This window comes from Chelon labrosus (genome assembly GCF_963514085.1).
Source record: "Chelon labrosus genome assembly, chromosome: 9".
NCBI classification, from domain to species: Eukaryota; Metazoa; Chordata; class Actinopteri; order Mugiliformes; family Mugilidae; genus Chelon; species Chelon labrosus.
The window spans coordinates 14,042,868-14,063,236 of NC_140359.1; the positions used below are offsets into that span (position 1 = coordinate 14,042,868).

At 42.4% G+C, this 20,369-nt stretch overlaps 1 protein-coding gene across 2 annotated transcripts in view; it reads left to right on the top strand.

The window, feature by feature from the left end:
* edil3a (EGF-like repeats and discoidin I-like domains 3a) overlaps positions 1–20,369 on the top strand; it is a 108,096-nt gene that overhangs the window by 18,430 nt on the left and 69,297 nt on the right. The window contains exons 2-3 of one of the 2 annotated variants that reach the window (XM_084551026.1): positions 9,585–9,614; positions 18,832–18,960. In XM_084551026.1, coding sequence (XP_084407152.1) covers positions 9,585–9,614; positions 18,832–18,960 — 159 coding nt within the window. The remainder of the gene's footprint in view (positions 1–9,584; positions 9,615–18,831; positions 18,961–20,369) is intronic. The other variant, XM_084551027.1, reaches the window with a different exon arrangement.

Genomic DNA, 20,369 nt, shown 5'->3' on the forward strand with positions numbered 1-20,369 from the left:
GCCTCACAAGGTGAGGGTGGCATCGCGAGTCAGGATTATGTTCAAAGGCATCTTTTTTTTTTTTCTCTCCTGTGTCAGACTTGCAAAGATGTGCTTAGGTTGGGGTAGCGGCTTTCCAGGGTACTGACACCAGTCTGTCACTGGGTTCAGCCGACGAACGCACTTTGGTTAACAACAACAACAAAAAGTGGTTTAAACACGTCACATCAAGTAGCTGTAGCTGTTTTCTGTACTGAACAAAACCACAATCATTAATCCCAAAAATTAACAAAGTCCAGCAAGTATCTGAACATTATCCGGGAACTTTATACTTCAAGAAAAGGTGTTTTTTGAAAGGAAGTTAAAAAATGTTAATACTGATATTTGTTATCAGCATATTTGTGACAGGAAAAGGCGTTCATTAGCAACATCTCCTCATTAAGCAAATAGAAGACATGTTGCGGACACAGTTGTTTCCTTCGCAACATGCTGTGTTTGCTGTTGTGTGTAAAAGTGATGCCGAGGAGACAGGGTGGACATGCTTGAGAAACATCTCCCTGCTGAAAAGGACCACTTTCTGCACTGCCATGCACATCCGCCTCTTTGCCAAGGCATCTCATTAAACTGAGCAACAACTGTTGTTCAGTGAAGAATAATTTTTTGCAATGATTAATGTGTAAACTAATCGTTTTGATATCACACTGGATGGCATGGCCTGTGTTTTTTTCAGTTTTCTGTCTCTTACTCTGATAAAATCTCAGAATTTGTGAACGACTTCAGTTGCCGGCATCCAAGTTTGCATTTTATATGTAGTGTCAGAAAAATTGTCTATGTGCTCTACTTTTGAATTCTTGTGAGGTGTGGGCGATCAATGCTGACCATATAGCAGTATTGATAACATACATTATTTGCTGACACTTGGTTTTGCACACTGACACTTAAGAGCAGACCTATCGATTCCATGTCGAAAACACAGTATGAATCAGACCTTGGATATGTCCGCACACTGTATTGACCACATTACAGAAACACTTCTCTGCAGACAGACAGATCCAATGGGATTTTCTTTATATTATGCTTGGAAAAGCAATTTGATGCTCTATTTGACTGAACATCCCCTCCACAAGCAATCACATGCGGTACACACTACGCTGTGTAACATTATGGATTTTAAACAGTTTTGTGCTGTTTTTTTTTATTTCAGTCAGGCACACTTGTAAAAATTAATAAATACTGCTTTGCTTTAGCCCAGAACTAAATGTTAAATGAATGCAGAAACACAATAAAGACATACCAAGATTTTGAATATTGCTAAACTATTGTACGTGAAGAAAGAGCACGAAAACTGTAAGTGACAAAGAAATGTTATTTTTTCATATACTATATACACCAATCAGCCACAACATTATGACCACTGTCTGGAGAAGTGAATACCATTGAGCATCTTGTGACAATACAATGTTCTGCTGGGAAACTGTTGGACCGGGCATTCGTGTGGATGTTACTTAGATATTTACCACCCACCTAGACCAGACCAGGCACCCCCACCCCATAGCAATGGCACTCCTTGATGGCAGCAGCCGTCCCCAGCAGGATGCAGCCTGACACAGACACACACACAAAAACAGTTTAGGAACAACTAAAAAAACATGAAAAACAACACAAGGTGTTGACCTGGCCTCCAAATTCACTAGATCCCAAACTGATCAAGTATCTGTGGGATGATCCACAGAGGCCCCTCCCCTCAACCCACAGGACCCAAAGGCCCCCACTAACAACGTCCTGTTGCCAGACACCACAGGACACCCTCAGAAGGCCCATGTCCATTCTCTGATGAGTCACAGCTGTTTCGGAGGCACAAGGGAGACCTACACAATATTAGGAAGGTGGTCATAATGTTATGCCTGATCAGTGTGTATATATCTATCAGTAAGTAGGGAGTAAACTACATTTAGTTGTTTAATTGTTTGTTTATCGGCATTATTTATCATTTCCTTCAATATACAGTCCACATTTTTAAGGTGACGCTCCTAAGGCCAGTTTTAAAATTTAATAAACTAATATTAGAGTTTTGAAACACATAGAGCATCCATATCTGCTTTGTGACACATCTTCATCTTTCAGTGCCTTTGCCACTATATTAAAAAATGCCACTGTAAAGCCAGGAATATGTTATATGGCAAACCATACCCGAGTTGTATCTGTCAGAAACGCTGCAATAAAATCATTTTTTTTTGTTCATATTTGTCACCCTAATACTTCACTTTCATGTCTTACTAATTTCTTATGAGAGGTTGAAATGACATGAAAAGCATCCCTTGAAGCCACATAAATCGTAAGGGGGAAAAAAACCTCGCTCTAATACTGGTGGGGGGGCTTAGCTGTGTCGCAGAGCTACTCGCTAATAGAGGACTATCCCCTGCACTCCTGCTCCGCTGCCAAAAAGTAAAATGAGGATGGATGGGTTATTTTCTTACAGAGATGGTGTTTACCACTCCAGCTGTTATACAAGGGTATGCTACTGCACCTCCTTGTCATTACTTGGAAGACAACTAATGATAAGGAAGTGCCTCAACAATGCCTCCCTAATTATTGTTGGTATTGTGACTGTGAGTCATTTCACAGTTAGCCACCCACTCCACTGCGAGATGATTTAATGTTAATAAGCACTGCTGTGATGGAAGAAACACTTTTGAGGTTGATGCTATGTGGGAGATGGATGCACAGTGAGCATCTGCTGGTGGAAGGAGAATGTGTGTGTGTGTGTGTGTGTGGGTAGGGGGGTACAAGGAAAGGTGATATCTGTAGTGCTAATGTAGCACATGTACACAGGCTGCCATATGTGCCTCAGTGCAGCAAACTAAATCCTCATTTGCAACAAAGCACTTCAAACGTTGCTTTCCTATAGCCACTGTCAGAAAAGAATTAAAATAATATGCAGTGTAAATTTAAATATGAATTCTGACAGGGTTTACCGCCAGCTCCACTGAGTTCTGTAGCCGTCTTTAAAACAAACAAAGTGCTGTTACACTCTCGCCAGCCCAGAGTACTTTTCCAAAATTCCTAACCAAGCAACAAACATGAGTGACATTAAAACGGAGCGGGGCTGAATTATGTCACTTAAATGAAATGCTTGCTCTTACCTAGTGTTACAATTTCTGACATTCTTATGCTGCAGCTGCCTTGCGAGCTGATTATGATAATTAATACTGCTCATTTATGGCTTAAAACACATGGAACATTTTAAACTGCGACTTGAGTCATGCACTAATTAAATGCAGATCTGTGACAAATTAAACTAGTGTGTGTGATAATTTTATGGACCTTATCCCCCCCCAACCCCCCTCATTCAAACTACTGTATCCTGATTAAAACAGCTCATGTCTCCTCGCTCTCTGCCAAATGCTGGGAAGGAACATGAAAAACTCCCAAGTAAAGTTTTACTGCTTGAGATTCATAACTACAGACGCTCGGCAGACACAAACAGGATTTGTCAGGCCCAACGAGCGGTGTCTGGGCTGCCAGCATTAGCAGTGACAGCCGACTGTCACTCTTGATGCTCCGCTGCTAAATGGGAATACGATCCATTATACAGATTGTTTTTGACTTTGCCATGGGCTGACTGGCTGTGAAGGTAAGACTAATAAGCTTTGCAGAACTGTGATAGCAGGTGGAACTCAGTTTTACTCATGTCCAGTTATTGTATTAAGTGTTTTCAGTCGACTAAAAACCATAATAAAAATAAAACAGTTTGCCGAAGCCAGTGCATATAATTACTTACAAGCTAGTGAAACCTACCACTTAGGGCCAATCCATCAGCCAATGTCAGGCCACGGGTGAGCGTCTATGGCCCTTGTTTTGCTGTGTCATGTCGAGAGGACACACACAAAAACCTTCCTATCTGAACGTTCATTCTTCATTCATTCATTCATTGTTCTGTAACCACTCGTCCTCTGGAGGATTGTCGGGGGGCTGGAGCCTAACCTAGCTGTCATCAGGCGAGAAGCAGGGTACACCCTGGGCAGGTCGCCAGTCTATCGCAGGGCTAACACAGAGAGACAGACAGCCACTCACACTCACAACTACCGCCAATTTAGAATCACCAAAGAACCTAATGAACACATCTCATGGTGGGAGGAAGCCGGAGTACCCGGAGAGAACCCATGCAGACGCAGGGAGAACGTGCAAACTCCACACAGAAAGGCCTCAGTCGGATTCAAACCCGGAACCTTCTTGCTGTGAGGCATCAGGGCTGCCCTCTGTCTGAACATATGTTTTGTCAAGAACACAGACTACTGCCACCTGCTGGATTGGAGTATAATTTCCTCTTATGTAAGCGTTGGTTGGTTTCAGTCTTTGCACTGTGTTCGAGTGCAACTTTTTGCCTCTTTCATATCTTCCTTGAGTTGAACTTACCTTAAAACTGTTAAAAAACAGTCGTTATATAAATGTGCGGCTCGGCCAATTATACAGTAACACGTCCTAGATGTTCTTGTAATAGCGCTGAAATGAAGTTCTTCCACAACCTTTTTTCCGGGATTCAAATCATCAATCAGGTCATTGCCCTCAAATGCAGCATCGTGTAACCGACTCCTACATCCGCGTAATGCACTGCAATCATAATAACAGATACTGCAATCATTGTGTTGACCCATCACCTGGACAAATGGAGGTACATCAGAGCAATAATGTTATCTTTATTATGAAAGCCTTATGGGGTCACAGGGTTAATACTAATGCTAAGGAAACAGCGCTGGAAAAGTACATTAAATGCTTCATCCAGTCCAGTTGCACTCATTCCAAATGCATTCGCCTCTTCGCATTAAACCGTACTGGGCAGCTATTTCTAAAATAACATGCATATTGTTCTGTTTAATAAAAGATGCGACTTCTCAGCTTTCACGCCGTCTATGGCATCGCTCAGCCTTTCGAGTCATATTGGCATTTTAGGCCAGCAACTAGTACATTATGAAACTGCTGAACTCCACCTTTCGACAACTGATGCTGAGAGAAAAGTTTTAGTTTCATGCGTTCGCTGTCTTCAAAATCATTACATGTACATTACGTACTAGCACGCCCGTTTCTGACAAATACATTTTTAACAAAGCTGAGGATTTTCCTTTGCTCAAAAAATAAGATATCGACTTGCCCACGAGCCACGCACATAACACGGCGCCTCGCGGAGATAGGTTTTCGCTCTCTTCCCTCTCACTCCTTTTCACCCCCTCGGATTCCATTTCTAGGTGTCTGTCAGCTTGTGAAAGTGCGATCACGTGGCTTATCTGATGTGGTTCGAATGCATTTTACACTTTCATTCATTTCAAGTGAGCCCCTTTCCCGCTGTCACAAATATATCGCACTTCAGCTCCGTGAATCTCCAAATCGTTGGAGACCAAAAGTCTTGTCTCTGGTCTTAAAACGCTGTATTGATAATGCTGTTGGTCAACATATCTAAAATTAAATGTATTATTGATCTGTATTTGGCCATTTTAATTTATATCGTGGCTGGAAAACAAGATCTTTATGTTTGCATTCATCAGCTCTGCTTCTACAGACGAATAAAAGGAACACATTTCTGTCATGTTAAAGTCACGTGAACACCTTATTGTCTTTTTTGTGTGTTTTGTTTTTGTTTTACGTATATTTTTTATACCTGCTTGTCCTGTGCACTCGCTCCTCTATCTCAGCTGAACACCTTGAGGCCGTATCAGCTGTGCCGGACAGGCTGGCCTGTTCCTATTTAGATTATGGATGGTTATTACTGCTTCCATGCTGTCAGTCAGATTAAACCAATATGTCCCAGCATGGAGGCTTATCATGCTACAGAGAGGACCTTCTCCTGGGAAGGAGGAGGGGCCACTGAAATAAGTCATCTCCCGAACCTTGCATGTTTTACAAATATATTAGTGCAGTCTCGAGATGTAGCAATGCATCAAGTGTTTATTGTACAAAATGGAGCAATATGTCCTTGTCTGTCTGTCTACCATATATCTGTCTGTCTTAATAACATCAGATGCAGTATAACCACAAGTATTACATTGTCTTACACTCGAGGCACCTGGTGTTGATTACTCTGCGAGTACACGCTTGTAAAGTTCCCATTTGTAACATTTGAAGTTTGACGGGTAGCAGAGTAGTTTTTGGTTCCCAACCCCTTTCTGATTATAGACAATAAATTATTATTTATATAGTTATTTTGAGGAAGATCAGTGACACTTGCACAGTGAATCACTTTCAAGATTCTTTATAGATCTCTTTCAAGGCGCCCGCTGCTGAAGGGAATACACTGGTGCGCCTTTGAGGGCCCCTTTTTATGGGGAAACTCAAAAAGATCTGTTGGACCCGCAGGATTTTACGAGAAGACACGGGCCAGTGCTCAAACAACATTTTGTCAGTCTTGTTGGCTGGATATGACCAAAACAAAATGTATACGCACCAGCATAATTTCTGCTTTCCTACCGTTGTGTGAGTACGCTTTAGAATATAAGAGGTATTTCCTCCAAAACATTTGAAGCAATAACTTTAGTCCCCTCCCCCCGCGACTCTTCACAAGACAAGTGGTTACAGAAGATGAGTGAATGTATGAATAAGTGAATGAATGAACTTTAATTGCCAGGTGTGACTGACAAGTAGCTCTTCACAGTCAACATCAACATGGGAAATGGTAATAAAACACAAACAATATAGAGTAGGCTAGCATCATGCTACCGTAGCTCAAACCCAGCCTCATTAAACCAGTGTTCACTCAATTAGACAACCAATTAAGAGTTTTACAGATAAATGAAACTAAGACACAAATAGAATCTCTACAATGCAGTCCATTCTAACCTTGTGCGTCTTTGGAGTATTCTAACACGTTAAACTTTCTCTTCAAAGCGTAGCATCTCCTTTTTCATGCTAATGTTGCATTCACAGCAACTTCATGTGAGGAGTCATTTCCAAAATAAAAAAGACAAGATGAGCTTAAGACATGTACATACACCGATCAGCCGCAACATTAAAACAACTGAGAGGAGAAGTGAATGACATTGACCACCTTGTGACAATGCACTGGAACAAGCCTGATCCACAGAGGCCCCTCCCCTCAACCCATCACAAAGGCCCCACTAACAACATTCTGTCGCCAGACACCACAGGACACCCTCAGAAGGCCCCTGTCAGTTCTTGCATGGTTGGACGTCTGAATAGCTCCATACAGTACATGCAGAGTACAAAAATATAGCCATTTTTTACTGCAACAACAATTTGAAGATAATATAGCTAATTTGTCAATGTCTTTCAAAACAACACAAATAACTGTTCCAAATTATATACTTGCTTGTTTTATGGTGGCTGTCTCAGTATAGGCACGACTTGGTGAAAGTTAAGAAAACACAATCATTACGACGCCAGTGTGGACTGTCAGTATTGTGTGGGTCATGAACCATACTCTCTAATCTTGTTAACCCAGTGCTCTCTTCAGCCATAGGAGGTTCTGCAGTAACAATGCCACATTATCTCTGCTCAGGGTATTTAAGGAAGACAATATATAATCTTACCGCTGCAGAAGATCGTTTTTCTGGACCTATAGATGTCATCCAATTTATGAGTGAGAAGCTGGTGCTGTTGTTTTAATGAGGGTGGTCTCTGACTTACCCGCTCTGCATCACACGCTGATGGCATTTGTGAAATTAACCCAGTTCATCCCAGCTCTGGTGATGCATTTTCTGCTTCACTGTTTTAGTTGAGCCGTACTCGTAAATTAATTTTTAAGTGTGGAAAATGTATTCGTCTCATAAGTCAATTGTAAATAAGTGCAGGTGTTGGCTTGCATGGGAAACAAACCACGGGATGCAGCTCGCACTGGGGTGATTCATCTTTAGGAAACAGCATCTGAAGGCATAAATTTCACCAGTCCAGTGAATTGTAAGCTCAGTATTTTATGCACTCCTATGATTCACCACTTCCACACTCGGATAAACAACAAAAAAAACTTTCTTTTATGTATCTGTCTTCTCAGCATGTGTATTTATGTGTGGTTATGAATAGTTGTCTGCAGAGGCGCATGGTTTTCTTTCTTTCTTCCTTTTTTCCTTTGTAAGCGTGTAATTCTGCGTCTGTGTTTGCAGTATGAGTCTGAGGGCTTGCAAGTGTGCGCCTTGACCCTTCTGGTAAGAGAGGAGAGGAAATGGCAGGAAGAAAACCACACTAAGTGAAGCGTGGAATGTGCTTGGTTTGGGGATTACATTGGCCCATGTGCATGGGAAAACACAAAGGGGAGCTTCTGCTGCCAGACAGATGAGGGGTTGAGAAAGTGGTCGGCTTTGGCTCCGTGCGACCTCAGCTGAAGCTCTCGCTCACATTTAAAGCAGTGTTAAATGCTGCGGTTCGCCCTTTAATTCTGTCTCTTTATCACAATTGTGTCTAAGTGAATCATTTCAGTTTGCAGATGCAGCCGTCTGGGTAGAAATCATCTGTTCCGGGCATGTCCAAAGTTCTCAAAGCCCTCCTTCCAGAAATAAAGCACCACAATAACACTACATTAAATTATATAGGCAATGTAAAATGTCCTGGAAATCTCCTGGGAGCACTTTGAGAAGCCATTTGATTTTCCCGTGCAAAAACACTACAATGAACACAAGCCCACTGATGTTTGGTTTCAAAAGGGGACAAATATCTACTTATGTTTTCTCTGAGTTGTGATTGGACGTGAAATACATTTTCTGCGATGGCTTTGGATGCTTTTGCAGACATATGTAATGCAGGCATTTCGTGTCTGCCTCATGATTTATGTGGCCTTAACCTTTTCCATATGCTCTCACCTAATTAGTATTCAGTGCTGTGGATGGAAAACATGTACATGACATTGAATCATACGTTAATTAAACAAGCATTGGTGAGCAGTATCATTAGCTATTGAGACATAACTGACATGCATATTTAATGCGACCTGTAAAGCAACCAAACCCAACGCATTCAGCCCCTGTTTGTCCGTCCGTCTGTATATCCATGCTAACAAGTTTCTGATCATCCCTAACATTTCCAGCAATCTTATTTACCATCCTTTTCATCTAATGCCCTTGGTCAACTGCGTCCGTAGCTGTGTCCAGCTTTCAAACGCAGCTTTTGGAGCGATTTCACGAGTAATGATGGAGATGGAGGGTTGCGGTAATGATGGCAGACAGGCCAAATCTCAGCCACGGAGCCAGGCTGGGGGCTTGGGAGCCAGGAGATGCGGCAAGCATGTATGTATGCCGCAGGGGCTAATCCTACACTGGTCCAGAATGATGAGCACATATTAGTCAAAGTCAACGGACCGGGATACAGTCTATGAACGGGGGGCGGGGGATGGGCTCTGAAGCTGCTCCAGGTTACAGTACGTGTCACGGAGTATTTCTGTTGGCAGGATTTTGCACCCTACAGGTAGCAGGTGTGTCTGGCTTTAAATACTGTGCGCTCGAATGAGTTACACGTCAGGTGCTCGCTGCACATATGGCGGGGCGCGGTGCAGTTTCTAATAAAGTTGAATCTGCAGCAGTGAATTCTGTGACATAGTTTTGATGAAATTAATATAATTCTTCTCTCTTCCCCTCCCTCCCTCTTTTTCATTCTTTGTGTCTCTACAGCAGCAGATGGTGAGGAACCAACTTCAGCAGGTGGGAAATTTTTATGCTTGGTAACACGACTCTCCTTCATTTGTGTGTGTGTGTGTGTGTGCGCGCATGTGTGAGACGGGGAGAGAGCGCGTCCAGCTTCTAAATCTTGGCCGAGGCTCCTCTTCCCTTCATTACCACAGCGTCTAATTCCTGCATTGATCATGCCAGCGGCACTCAAGATTATATCATTTGGTAGTTCAGTTCATAAGGCAGCCATATTTAATCTAACTCTAATTTGCGTGACTTGGAAAACTATCTTGTTTTGTATGGAGTTTGGAGATTGTTTCCAGAAGCTCGCAGCGCAATTTGGACCAATGATTGCTTTTTGTTGACTGTTCTTCATCCCAAGTGAAATCTTCTGAAAGGGCTGGTTTTGAAAATCATTCCTAGCGTGTGTGAGCGATGACTTTGTAATCCATTAACTTAAGAGCACCATTACTCTATAGAAATGTCTGAATATTATTAAATGCATTACTTACATAAATACATGCCATTAGCATCAATCTGAAAGCGCAGTGTATCCACTTTGCAAGGGGTGCACCAACTGTGCTTTATGCTGCTCTTACTATTTGCATTTAATGGGCACTGAAGTACAAATCTGTGAATTATCATAAAGATGCACCTTTTTTTTTTAATTATCTTCCTGAGAGAGTGTATTTGGGACCCTCTGATTATTAAAAGAGCTAATGTAATGGGAGTTTTATTACAAAAGCAAGACCACAGAGGACAACAGTAAACAAGAACCTGATTTATCTTCATCAGTGGCGTAATTAAAATGTCACTTCACATCCCGGGGAGGTACTGCAACTGAATACAAACTTCCCAGCTCTGAGTGCATCCTCGGCATCTAATTGTCTATGTTTCTTTCATTAATATTAATCCCCGCCGGTTTGTTTGAGATCAAGTAGGTTAAAACAAGAATGATTTATTTAGATAAGACCTAATACCCCAGGAATCAAAGTAGTTTGTTGGTGTAATGCGAGGATTTGTGTAATCTCACGCTCTAATCCCATCGACAACAGAATAGAAAACAACAACACATGAATCATCTGTATTTACATTTGCAAAATACAAACTTTTTATTCAGTTTAGCTGAAGCTGATTGAAAAGTTAAATTTCACTCTATTAATAACAACTGAAAACGTTACCACTTCAACGTTTTTACCGATGCTCAAAGAAAGCTCAATTTAATTGAATTGTCTGGAGGAATAAATGTCACAAAATAGGTCGACTAGCTGAAAATCACAAGGCAACATGTGCATATCAAACATGTCTCCTTATATATTGTAAATGTTTTAGACGTAGATAAGACTTATTGATCCACAAGGGAAATTGCTTGGAAAAGGGTATTTGTAATTTAAATGTCTTATGGATGCTCTTATTTTTAGCAACAGTATGACCTGGCTGCTATTTAAACAAACGGGCAACAAAATATCTTGTTGCTTAGGTCTTTGTTGTATTACACAGTTCACATCAAAATCAAGAGAACAAGGCACAAGACTTAATTACTGGATTTAAAAAAAATGACCTGAATTAGGTGTGACTTGCGAGCGCTGACCTGTAACTGGACCGTGAGAGAAAATAGGACAGGGTGATGTGGAAGGGCAAATTACTCCTGACAGCTCTTTGAAGATTTTAGCAAATCAGCTGCTTTTTTCCCAACCTCCATATCTATTTAATCTACGTATTCGCACGCATTGTCTGCACTCACAAAAAAAAAAAACAAAAAAAAAAAAACGTAAGGGGGGTGGGGGTTTCTTACCATGTTTGGCCTCTTGGCCCCATTGGGCATGTATGTATATTTTATTCTACTGTGGTGCGCTCTGTGAAGGCAAGGTCTGTAGTTACCATTAAAACTGAAAGTTTGGGGTTGAGAGTGAAAAACCTGCTGAATGTGCTAGACCTGAAAGCGTACTGGGTTTCATTTTGCCCCAGTGGAATATTAAAATGGGGGAACTGACTGGCCGCATTTTATCTTCATAAGCTGCAATTCTTTCCGTGCTTCTAAGGAAGATTGTTTGCATTTGGAAAAAAAAAAAAAATATATAGAAAATCCTTGGTTACAGTTAACGACACAAAGGCTCACATTATGCTAACTTTGAAATAATTTACCTTATCGACCTTGGCCATTTACAGCTGCACAGCATGCCGACGCAATAATAACAAAATAACAAGCAGAGTAAGTGCTTCGCTTTTCCGCTGTACGTAGTGGTTTGTAGATAATTTTGATGTAGTTTAAGGTCGTCCTCTCAGACTGTCACATGCTAAAAACACGTTCAGCACCGTAGATGAGCTCTTTCTGTAAGCTCTTGATAAGAAAATCCACACGTGCTCGGTTATAAGATAAGATAAGATGAGATAAGATAAGATCCCCACGGAGAAATGATGGTGTTACAACAGTGCAAAATATAAAAAATAGAATAAGGTAGGACAAGAGAAATATGAAAGTAAATATGTTAAGGTACAAAAAAATATTCACATATTGCATCAGGTTTAAGTAGCTGGTGTTAATGGAAGGTTGAAGTGGTAAGGAGGCTGAATGTACATAATGACATTCATGAATATCATGAATAAAGACAAATAGGACTCGCACCAAGTATCGCACCAAAATGACATGAGATAATGATGTGAAGTACTGTAATACGGGGATGAGTTGGTATAGACAGTCTCACTGCTGAAGGACCCCCAGAAGCGCTCCTCCTTGCACCGTGGGTGCAGCAGTCTCTGGCTGAAGGAGCTACCTAAAGTCCCAACTGTCTCTTACAGGGGGGTGAGGTGGGTTGTTCTTGATGTTTGACAGTTTGGCCAACATCCTCCTCTGCCCCACATTGTCGTATGTTCCAAGTCGCACATCACATATTATTGAATATTACATTTTGTATGTGCTTTGCTGTAAGAGTTAGTTTTTTACCAGATGTTTGGCCTGACTTCAGTCCCCAATCCTGTTCGTGGTATTTGTAAAGCAACGCCTATTTTAAGACTACAGTGGCCTCTGTGGTATGCAGGCTGAAGATCTTTGAGGAGGGTCCATGAGGTAAAGGATCTGGCTGACCAGAACTTAGCAAAGCCATTTGCGGGGGGGGGGGGGGGGGGGTTGGGGGCACTCATTTCATGTAACCTGAAGAAACAAGTTCTCCGAAATTGAATTCGCCGTAACACAGCAGGTGCCCAAAGCACTACTGTGACTGCGCAAGCCCCGTGGTTGTGGCATGCGCAGTCAAAATACTGCGAACTCCACTGAGGCTGCTGCTAGAAGAATTCCTGAGCCCTAAGGTTAAGTGGATAACTAACAGCCTCCAAGGAGAACACAGAACAGTAGTCCTCCCGTGAGCCAGTTGGAGCCAGCCTCGGTTTAATTTTCAAATCGTTTGAGGGTGCCAGAAAGTTATGTTATCATATGCAATTTGCTCAGAGACATTAGACTTAAAAAACTACCTTTTTTTGATGAGAGCCTTGGGAGGAAGGCTACAACTCTGACATTTTTGTGGCATTTAGTCTCTGACAAGACGGCCCCCGTTTCTTTGTGTCGTCCGAGAACGAGGATGATCTTCAGCGCGACCTCGCCTTTTGGATATTCATTTGACATATTCCAAACCGTTTTGTTTCGGCGGGATTCTTGTGACTTTCACCTCTTAAGTGCATTCGTCAGACATCGGCAAATGCTGACGGGCTGAAAAGGCAGAGTGGCAAGGGCACCGGAGAACGGGAGGCCAAGGACCCACTAAGAGCCCGATCGTACGGTGGCTCACGCTGAGAGCCTTGATGTAATGTTGGTGGTACAGTGCCAGTTTTCATCAGTCGAGGTGCAGGATGGGTGCAGTGACCATGAGCCCGTGAACCAGTGAAGCCATCATAGAAAAAGAGGCAGGGTTAAAATAGATCTGACACAATTAGGCCATGTCAGATCCGCGAGATGTGGCTCGGTGCACATTCAGAGCTGGGGAGCTTAGATAAAAATTTCATACTCTTGGGGTAAGTAATATGTGTGTGTTTTTTTGTGTTGATTTTATGAAGATTTAACCAGATAGATGGCGAGCTGCCGTGTCACTGTTAACTCAGTGCCGTGTCAGACGGAGAAGCTGGAATTCAGAACTGACAGTTTCATTTTCACCCGCGTTTTCACTGACAGTCATTTCAGTTCTGTCATTTTTGATGCCTACAAAAGGCTCCTTGGTGAAAAAGTTGCGGGCGCAGCCGGGTTTGGTGTTGCTCAGTGCCGCTGTCAGGCGGATCAAAACTTGCGCGCAGACGCTTGTTTGTGGTTACTAAGTGTATCCGGATTAAAAGCGCTGCTGTATAGCAAATGCACAGCTGGCCCCACCGCAACCTGACCTGACCCACTTCCCTGGGATCAGCGCAGATCTGTAACGAGGGACGGTCGGTGATTACTTGTCCGTCCTCCTCAAAGACTCCACGCAATAATGCGAAGACTATAAAGATTAAGTAGCAGTAAAGAGACGTCTGTCTTTTTTTCTGTGCATTTAATTGTCCTCGAAATAGCCGTGATATACTGTTCACAAAACGGAGGCTTAGTTTTTAACTGCGTCTTTCTTATAAATTCAGGGGAGTCTTAAAACCCCCAGCTTTTTAGCTTCAGTGGTAAAATTTAGTGTAGTGAACTATACGAGTAGAAAGCACTGAGCAACGCGATGTTATCCTTCTCCCTAATGAAGGGTCCCTTGTACATTTAGAATGAGCTAACGTTGGTGACAGCTTTCAGCTAAGATATAAGAGCGCATATGTAGCCACAGCCCTGGAAATGTCAAGTGTTTGTGATTGATCTGCAAAGAAACAAAGGATGCTTTTCCTGCGTTTAACCATTGGTCAGGTTTTCACAGCTGATTGATTGGCCTCTCTTCGGAGCCAGAAAAGAAATCACGGTGCCCGCGCCGGACGCAACGCGGGCTCACATCAATCACCGGGCAAGCGTCGGCTCGTACAGAAGAGCAGCAGCCGACATTCACACGAGAGGGCTGCCAATGTTTCCTCCTGACATGCATCGCGCAGTCACGCATCACACAACTTACATGGTGAAGAAAACATCCACTGCTGTTGACACACACTGTCCACTTCCTGGGGTTTTTGTTTTAGCTGTATTCAGTCCCTTCCCTCCCTGTTGCTTCCACCACGGCTGCCTTTGCTTTACGCATTCATGCTTTATGGGAAAGCCAATTGTGGAAGTGAATTGGGGACTTAATTTATTTAAATCTTAAAAGGAACAATTTATTTCACAAAATGGAATTTCGGGAATGGAATATATCGTGCAGCTCTTGGTTGAAAGCTTTAAATGGGTCTGTGTTTGTAACTGTCAGTGTTTTTGGAAGTAAAAATCTATTTTTTTTAATAGCTTGTAAAAAAAAAAAAAAAAAAAAAAAAGAGTTGTGTCTTCCTCAGCACACTGAGGACGTGACAGTAGTAATACCAGTTATGCACCGATCAGGCATAACATTAAAAACACTGACAGGAGAAGTAAATAACACTGACCATCTTGTGACAATACAATGTTCTACCACCCACCATGTAGCACCCACCTAGACCAGAGCAGGCACCCCACCCCATAGCAATGACGCTCCTTAATGGCAGCAGCCAGACACACACAAAACGGTTTAGGAACAACTAAAAAAACATGAAAAACAGCACAAGGTGTTGACCTGACCTCCAAATTCACTAGATCCCAAACTGATCGAGTATCTCTGGGATGCACTACTAGAACAACCCTGATCCACGGAGTCCCCTCCCCTCAAACCAAAGGACCCAAAGGCCCCCACTAACAGCATTGTGTTTCCAGACACCACAAAGGACAAGGGAGACCTGCACAATATTAGGAAGGTGGTCATAAAGTTATGCCTGATTGGTGTATGTGGTGTTTTCTTCTCAGTTGAGTAGCTTTTAATATGCTGGGTGGATCATGATTAATTTGTTTGTGTGTGCTAATGTGTAAAATATGCAGTGTTTCCATCCCCTTTTAGTATTTTTGGTTTCGAGCCGACGTCCGGCTCCTTGCATCAAACTCCTTGATATGCTGCTTTATAATGTTGCATTTATAATGTTGTATAATGTGCAAAAAGCTCCGACTCAAATGTATGTGTCATTCAGAGCACTCTATCTTCCTCGCTCTTCCTGTTCTTTCTCCATCTCCCTCCACCTCCTCTCCTCTCGCCGCTGTTTTTCTGCTTTATGCGCTCTCCATTAGGGAAGCTGTCAGTACGGCGTTGAGCGACTATGGATCGTCACATCAAAACAGCCCTGAAACGTGTCACCCCCCTCACCCACCTCTACCCGAGAGAGCACGGCCTCTGCGATAGCTATTATACGTTCCTCTGTTCGACTGATTAGCCACCGTTCCAATTATTACCGATACAGGTCCTGGCTTTGAAATGACGTGATTTCGATAGGATTAGCTCGGTTGTAATTTATATCCCGAGTCCTACTGATTCCAACAAAAGGACAATAATAAACTAGGTGGTGATATTTTTTTTCCCCAGGGTTTGGGCCAGATTTAAATGATATGCCAGATGATGTGCTTTATAATTCAAGTCCACACCTGTTTACTTGACATTGTCGAATGTTGTGCTCATGGCCATTAATTTGTCAAACTGACTCGAGAGGGCACGCTATTCCCACTTGAGACTTCTTCGTGCTGCTTATCACTTGAAAGGAAATAAGAGACCCGTCAAAGCCCAGTTTTCCTGTCATCAGAAAGAGTGCAAAAATACTGGAATAGGACACAGATGCACAGCTTCCTCTGGTGTGTCTGTCTACAGAGTTTACATGCTTTGGGCTGTCCATACAAACCATAGACTGTATAAAGATGGAAAGCGATGCCAAAGCAAGTAGAGCTCCCCCTGGTGACTAGCTGCAGTATAGCTCCGCCCCCTCCTTGTTAGTGGGTGGGACTTGAGCCGAACTAAAACACTAAAATACACGTCAAATATTTGTTTTTCAAGGGTCGTTTCTGTCATTTTAGGTAGTTAATATGCAATATATAATATTGATGCATGTTCAAGTGTCGATTTTTTGAATGAGTTTCGTTTTAGTTTTATTTTAGTAAGTGGGGACGCATTGTCCATATTTATACATATGATACAAACCCCTAGATTAACATTTCATCATCAGCTTGTCTCTCACTAATATCTACTGAAAGGCTTTTAAAGTTTTGACATCAGCCCAAACGTTTCGACAGCCTCAGTTGTGCGAGTCAGTGTATAAAAGATGAGACAGCTATTGGCATGTCTTGGAGTTATGAATCCAATAACCCCGCATCAAGGCCTCGTCATTTACATGTGGCCCCACGCTGTAGGCTAGTCCGAGTTTGATTTTAGATGGCAGTAATACGACACCACGGTGTGTGCGCTGCGAGTGAAATAATATGTTGTACTGACAGTGTCGTAACTGTAATAACTTTGATTCAAAGCCTTGGTTTTCATCACTGGTCCCAAAGAGATAACATTACGAGGAGAAAGAACTGGAAAAAACATCAAAACACAGAAGACTCCAACTGAGTTATTTATCATTACCAGGATAACTTTTAAGGCTTTTTCTTTGTTTAGTGTTTTATCCTGTTTTTGAATTGGATATTTTTTGTTTGTTTTCATGTTCGCTAAATCCCCAAAGCATGAATTCTCTGGTGGCAAAGCTTCCTGGTGTTTCGACAATGGTTGTGATAAATGCGGAGGGGTGAGCACAGCAAGAATTCATGCGCTTAGTGACTAGGAATATGAATTCCCTTGCAAATTAGCGTTTGGCTCATGAGAGCCTTTTGTGCACTAAGCTGTACCGACCCTTGGACAGGGCACAGCATAAGTACCCTTTGATTCTTGCTAGGAATGCTGAACGGTTTTAATTTGTTTGCATGTGAGAACTTCTGCAAAGCCGACTGGTGATTGGAGGTTGTGAATACAATAAAGCCACAGCACAACAAAGAAAGCAATAAAACATTATTCACTGCCGAGGGAAGCCAGAGAGCCCATACTGTTTTAAAGAGCAATATTTATCATTAAAGGCAGGTGTGCTGGACATGCACAGCATACTTCCTACTCTTAAACATTGTTTCCTGGATTATATGGAACGTTGTGACACAGATACAGTAAACACACTCCGAAAATATGAGTTGTACACAATGGAGCCCCGCGAGGGGTGGAACAATGCGACTGTAGCCAAGCCTGTATTGATTGTTATTGATCGAAGAGTGATGCTCTCCGCATTTTGCAACACCGGCCACTACTGTACTGTACTGTACTGCGCCTTCCATTAACCAAAGCATCAGAGCATCAAGGGTGGAAGGTCACGTATTAATTATCCTGCAAGGCTGAGGAGCAAAAGTCTTGCAATCGCTTAAGCGGTCACCATTTCAGAGATGAATGTGGAAAATAAATAAAGTGCACAACTGATAACTAGCTTTCTAGATTGGGGATGAAAAAAAAAAAAGCAATTAATCCTCTTTAACAGGGGCGTTGTGCACAACGATGCCCACTTCTCATTAACTGCAAAGAAAAAAAAAAGCTGGTTTTCCGTTGTAACAAATAACCTACTAATGCCTGATTTGTGTTCCTTTTATAGTGTTTTTTTCTGACTCGTGTTTAAGTCTTTGCCAAATTTTCAACAAACCAAAATTAAACCGAGGAAATGCACCTCCCTCCGTATTCTCCGGATATGCGTGCGCATGTGATGTGAATTTACATGACAGTCCTCTACTGCACCTTCCAGCTAGTCTGTGCTCTCAACCTGGCTCTGCGAGAATGAAGTTTTGCCTTCCTGGAGGGGATATATTCAGCGATTGCTAGACGGTGCCTTGGGCCGCCCTCTAGAGCACAGAGACCAGCAGCGGTCACCGGCATCCAGACTCGGCCCCGCTCTCCTGTCATCTTTCCTTTTGGCCGTCAAACAGCTTTTCTTATCTCACACCGTCGCTCAGTGTAATTTATGCGTCCAAACTTTTTTTTTTACTGTTCAAATGCATACCCTATACACACTTTTGGTTTGTTTCTTTTCTTAAATCACGGGCTAGGTAAGGTCGTCAGAGTATGTTATTGTCACTGTTGACATGGCAACGTTCATTTTATTCTTGCACACGGCGAAAAACTGTCACAGTGAATATAATACCTGTTGTGATCTTGCTCATTATTGTTTTCCCACTTTTTTTCACAGTTTTTAGTTTTTTCAATTATTATAATGACATGAAACATTTGAACACTTTTTCTTCCTTTTTTCCACGCAGGGCCTTGCCACCCAAACCCTTGCCACAACAGAGGAACATGTGAGATCAGCGAGACCTACAGGGGCGACACCTTCATCGGCTACGTGTGCAAGTGTCCACCAGGCTTCAGCGGAGTCCACTGCCAGCACAGTAAGTTGGGCCGCTCCCTTCCTTGTTTCCCTAAAGAACGCCGAAACACGTGGTAGGATGTAAAATCAACAGGTTTGTTAAACCTTTGTGTCTCCTTTGAAACATTACCACGAGGTATGATTCCCCCCCCCCCCCCTGTTTGATCAGATTTTCCAACACAAATAACGACCTTGGGCAGCGAATAAACACTGAACGGCTGACAGAAAGTAAATTCCCGTTGAAAGGACAAGTTCAGCAAAATGAGAGTGGGTTCAGTAGAGAAAGGAAAACGCTGAACTAGCCTTCTTTTGTTGAGCGTGCTCTTCATAAAGGTTAGTGTCAGAAGATTTTTGCTGCCTATGAAATAATACTTTACATTAGAACAGGAGCATTGTTCTCACCCACACTACAATTTATGCTGCTTTAAGAGGGGCTCTCTGCAGCTAATGCCCTGCAACTGGACACAAGGGTAAGAGGACAAGCACATTTGGGTGAGACCATCACCAACTACTAAAACATGAACATGTAAATGATAAGGATTTCACTGCAAACGGCCAAATGCGCATTCATCTCACAAGCTGGCTTTTACGAATTTAACAAAGACAGAAGGCAAGGCAATGGGAAATCAGCAGTGTGGGTCTTCTTAGAAGAACAAACACTTGTATTGATTACTGTTTCAAAGCTTCCTTCAGCCTTTGTCTAGATTTGGCAACTGTTCACATCAACAAGAAACAGCCGGCATTAGTCAGTCTGACATTTCAAAAAGTCAAGTTGCTTTTCTGGTGGAGTCTGTTTCACTTTTAAGTATTCTCAGTAGTTAGCGTTCTCGGCCGTCTTGGAGAGAGTTTCGTAGAAAATATTAGACGGAGGCTTGCTTGTGTCGATACTCTTTGCAGAACCACTCGCACACAAGGTCTGTTATTCACTGTCGGGATCTAAAAGCCCACTTTTATTTATCTGAAAATCAGAGCAAGTCATATAACAGATGGATCATCATCGGCTCACCAGCCGTACAGACACGTATTTACAGCATCGTACATACATATTGATATCCTGCATTTTTGAATGGGCCTCGGCATTTGGAAATAGCTGCGGCTCTAAGTGCTAAATCTTGCTAAATCCAGCAGTGTGATATGTAGGCCAAGTTCCCCGCCTGCCTGCGTGTGTGCTTGGTTGAGCGCCGCATTAGCCTGCATAAAACGCTTGTCCTTCATCACAGGTGCGCTTGTAAGTAATGCATTTAATGTACCGTGGTGCAAGCTGCGTGGTGACTTTTAAAGGAGAGAGAGGGATGAGCACAGAGAGAGACAGACAGATGTTAACCAATACTTAATTCAGCTAAACTTGCAGCAGCTAACTGGAAAAAAAAAAGAAGAAATGTATCCTGGGAACAGTCAGTGTCAGTCATTAATTATTTCCTTCCCCCATTT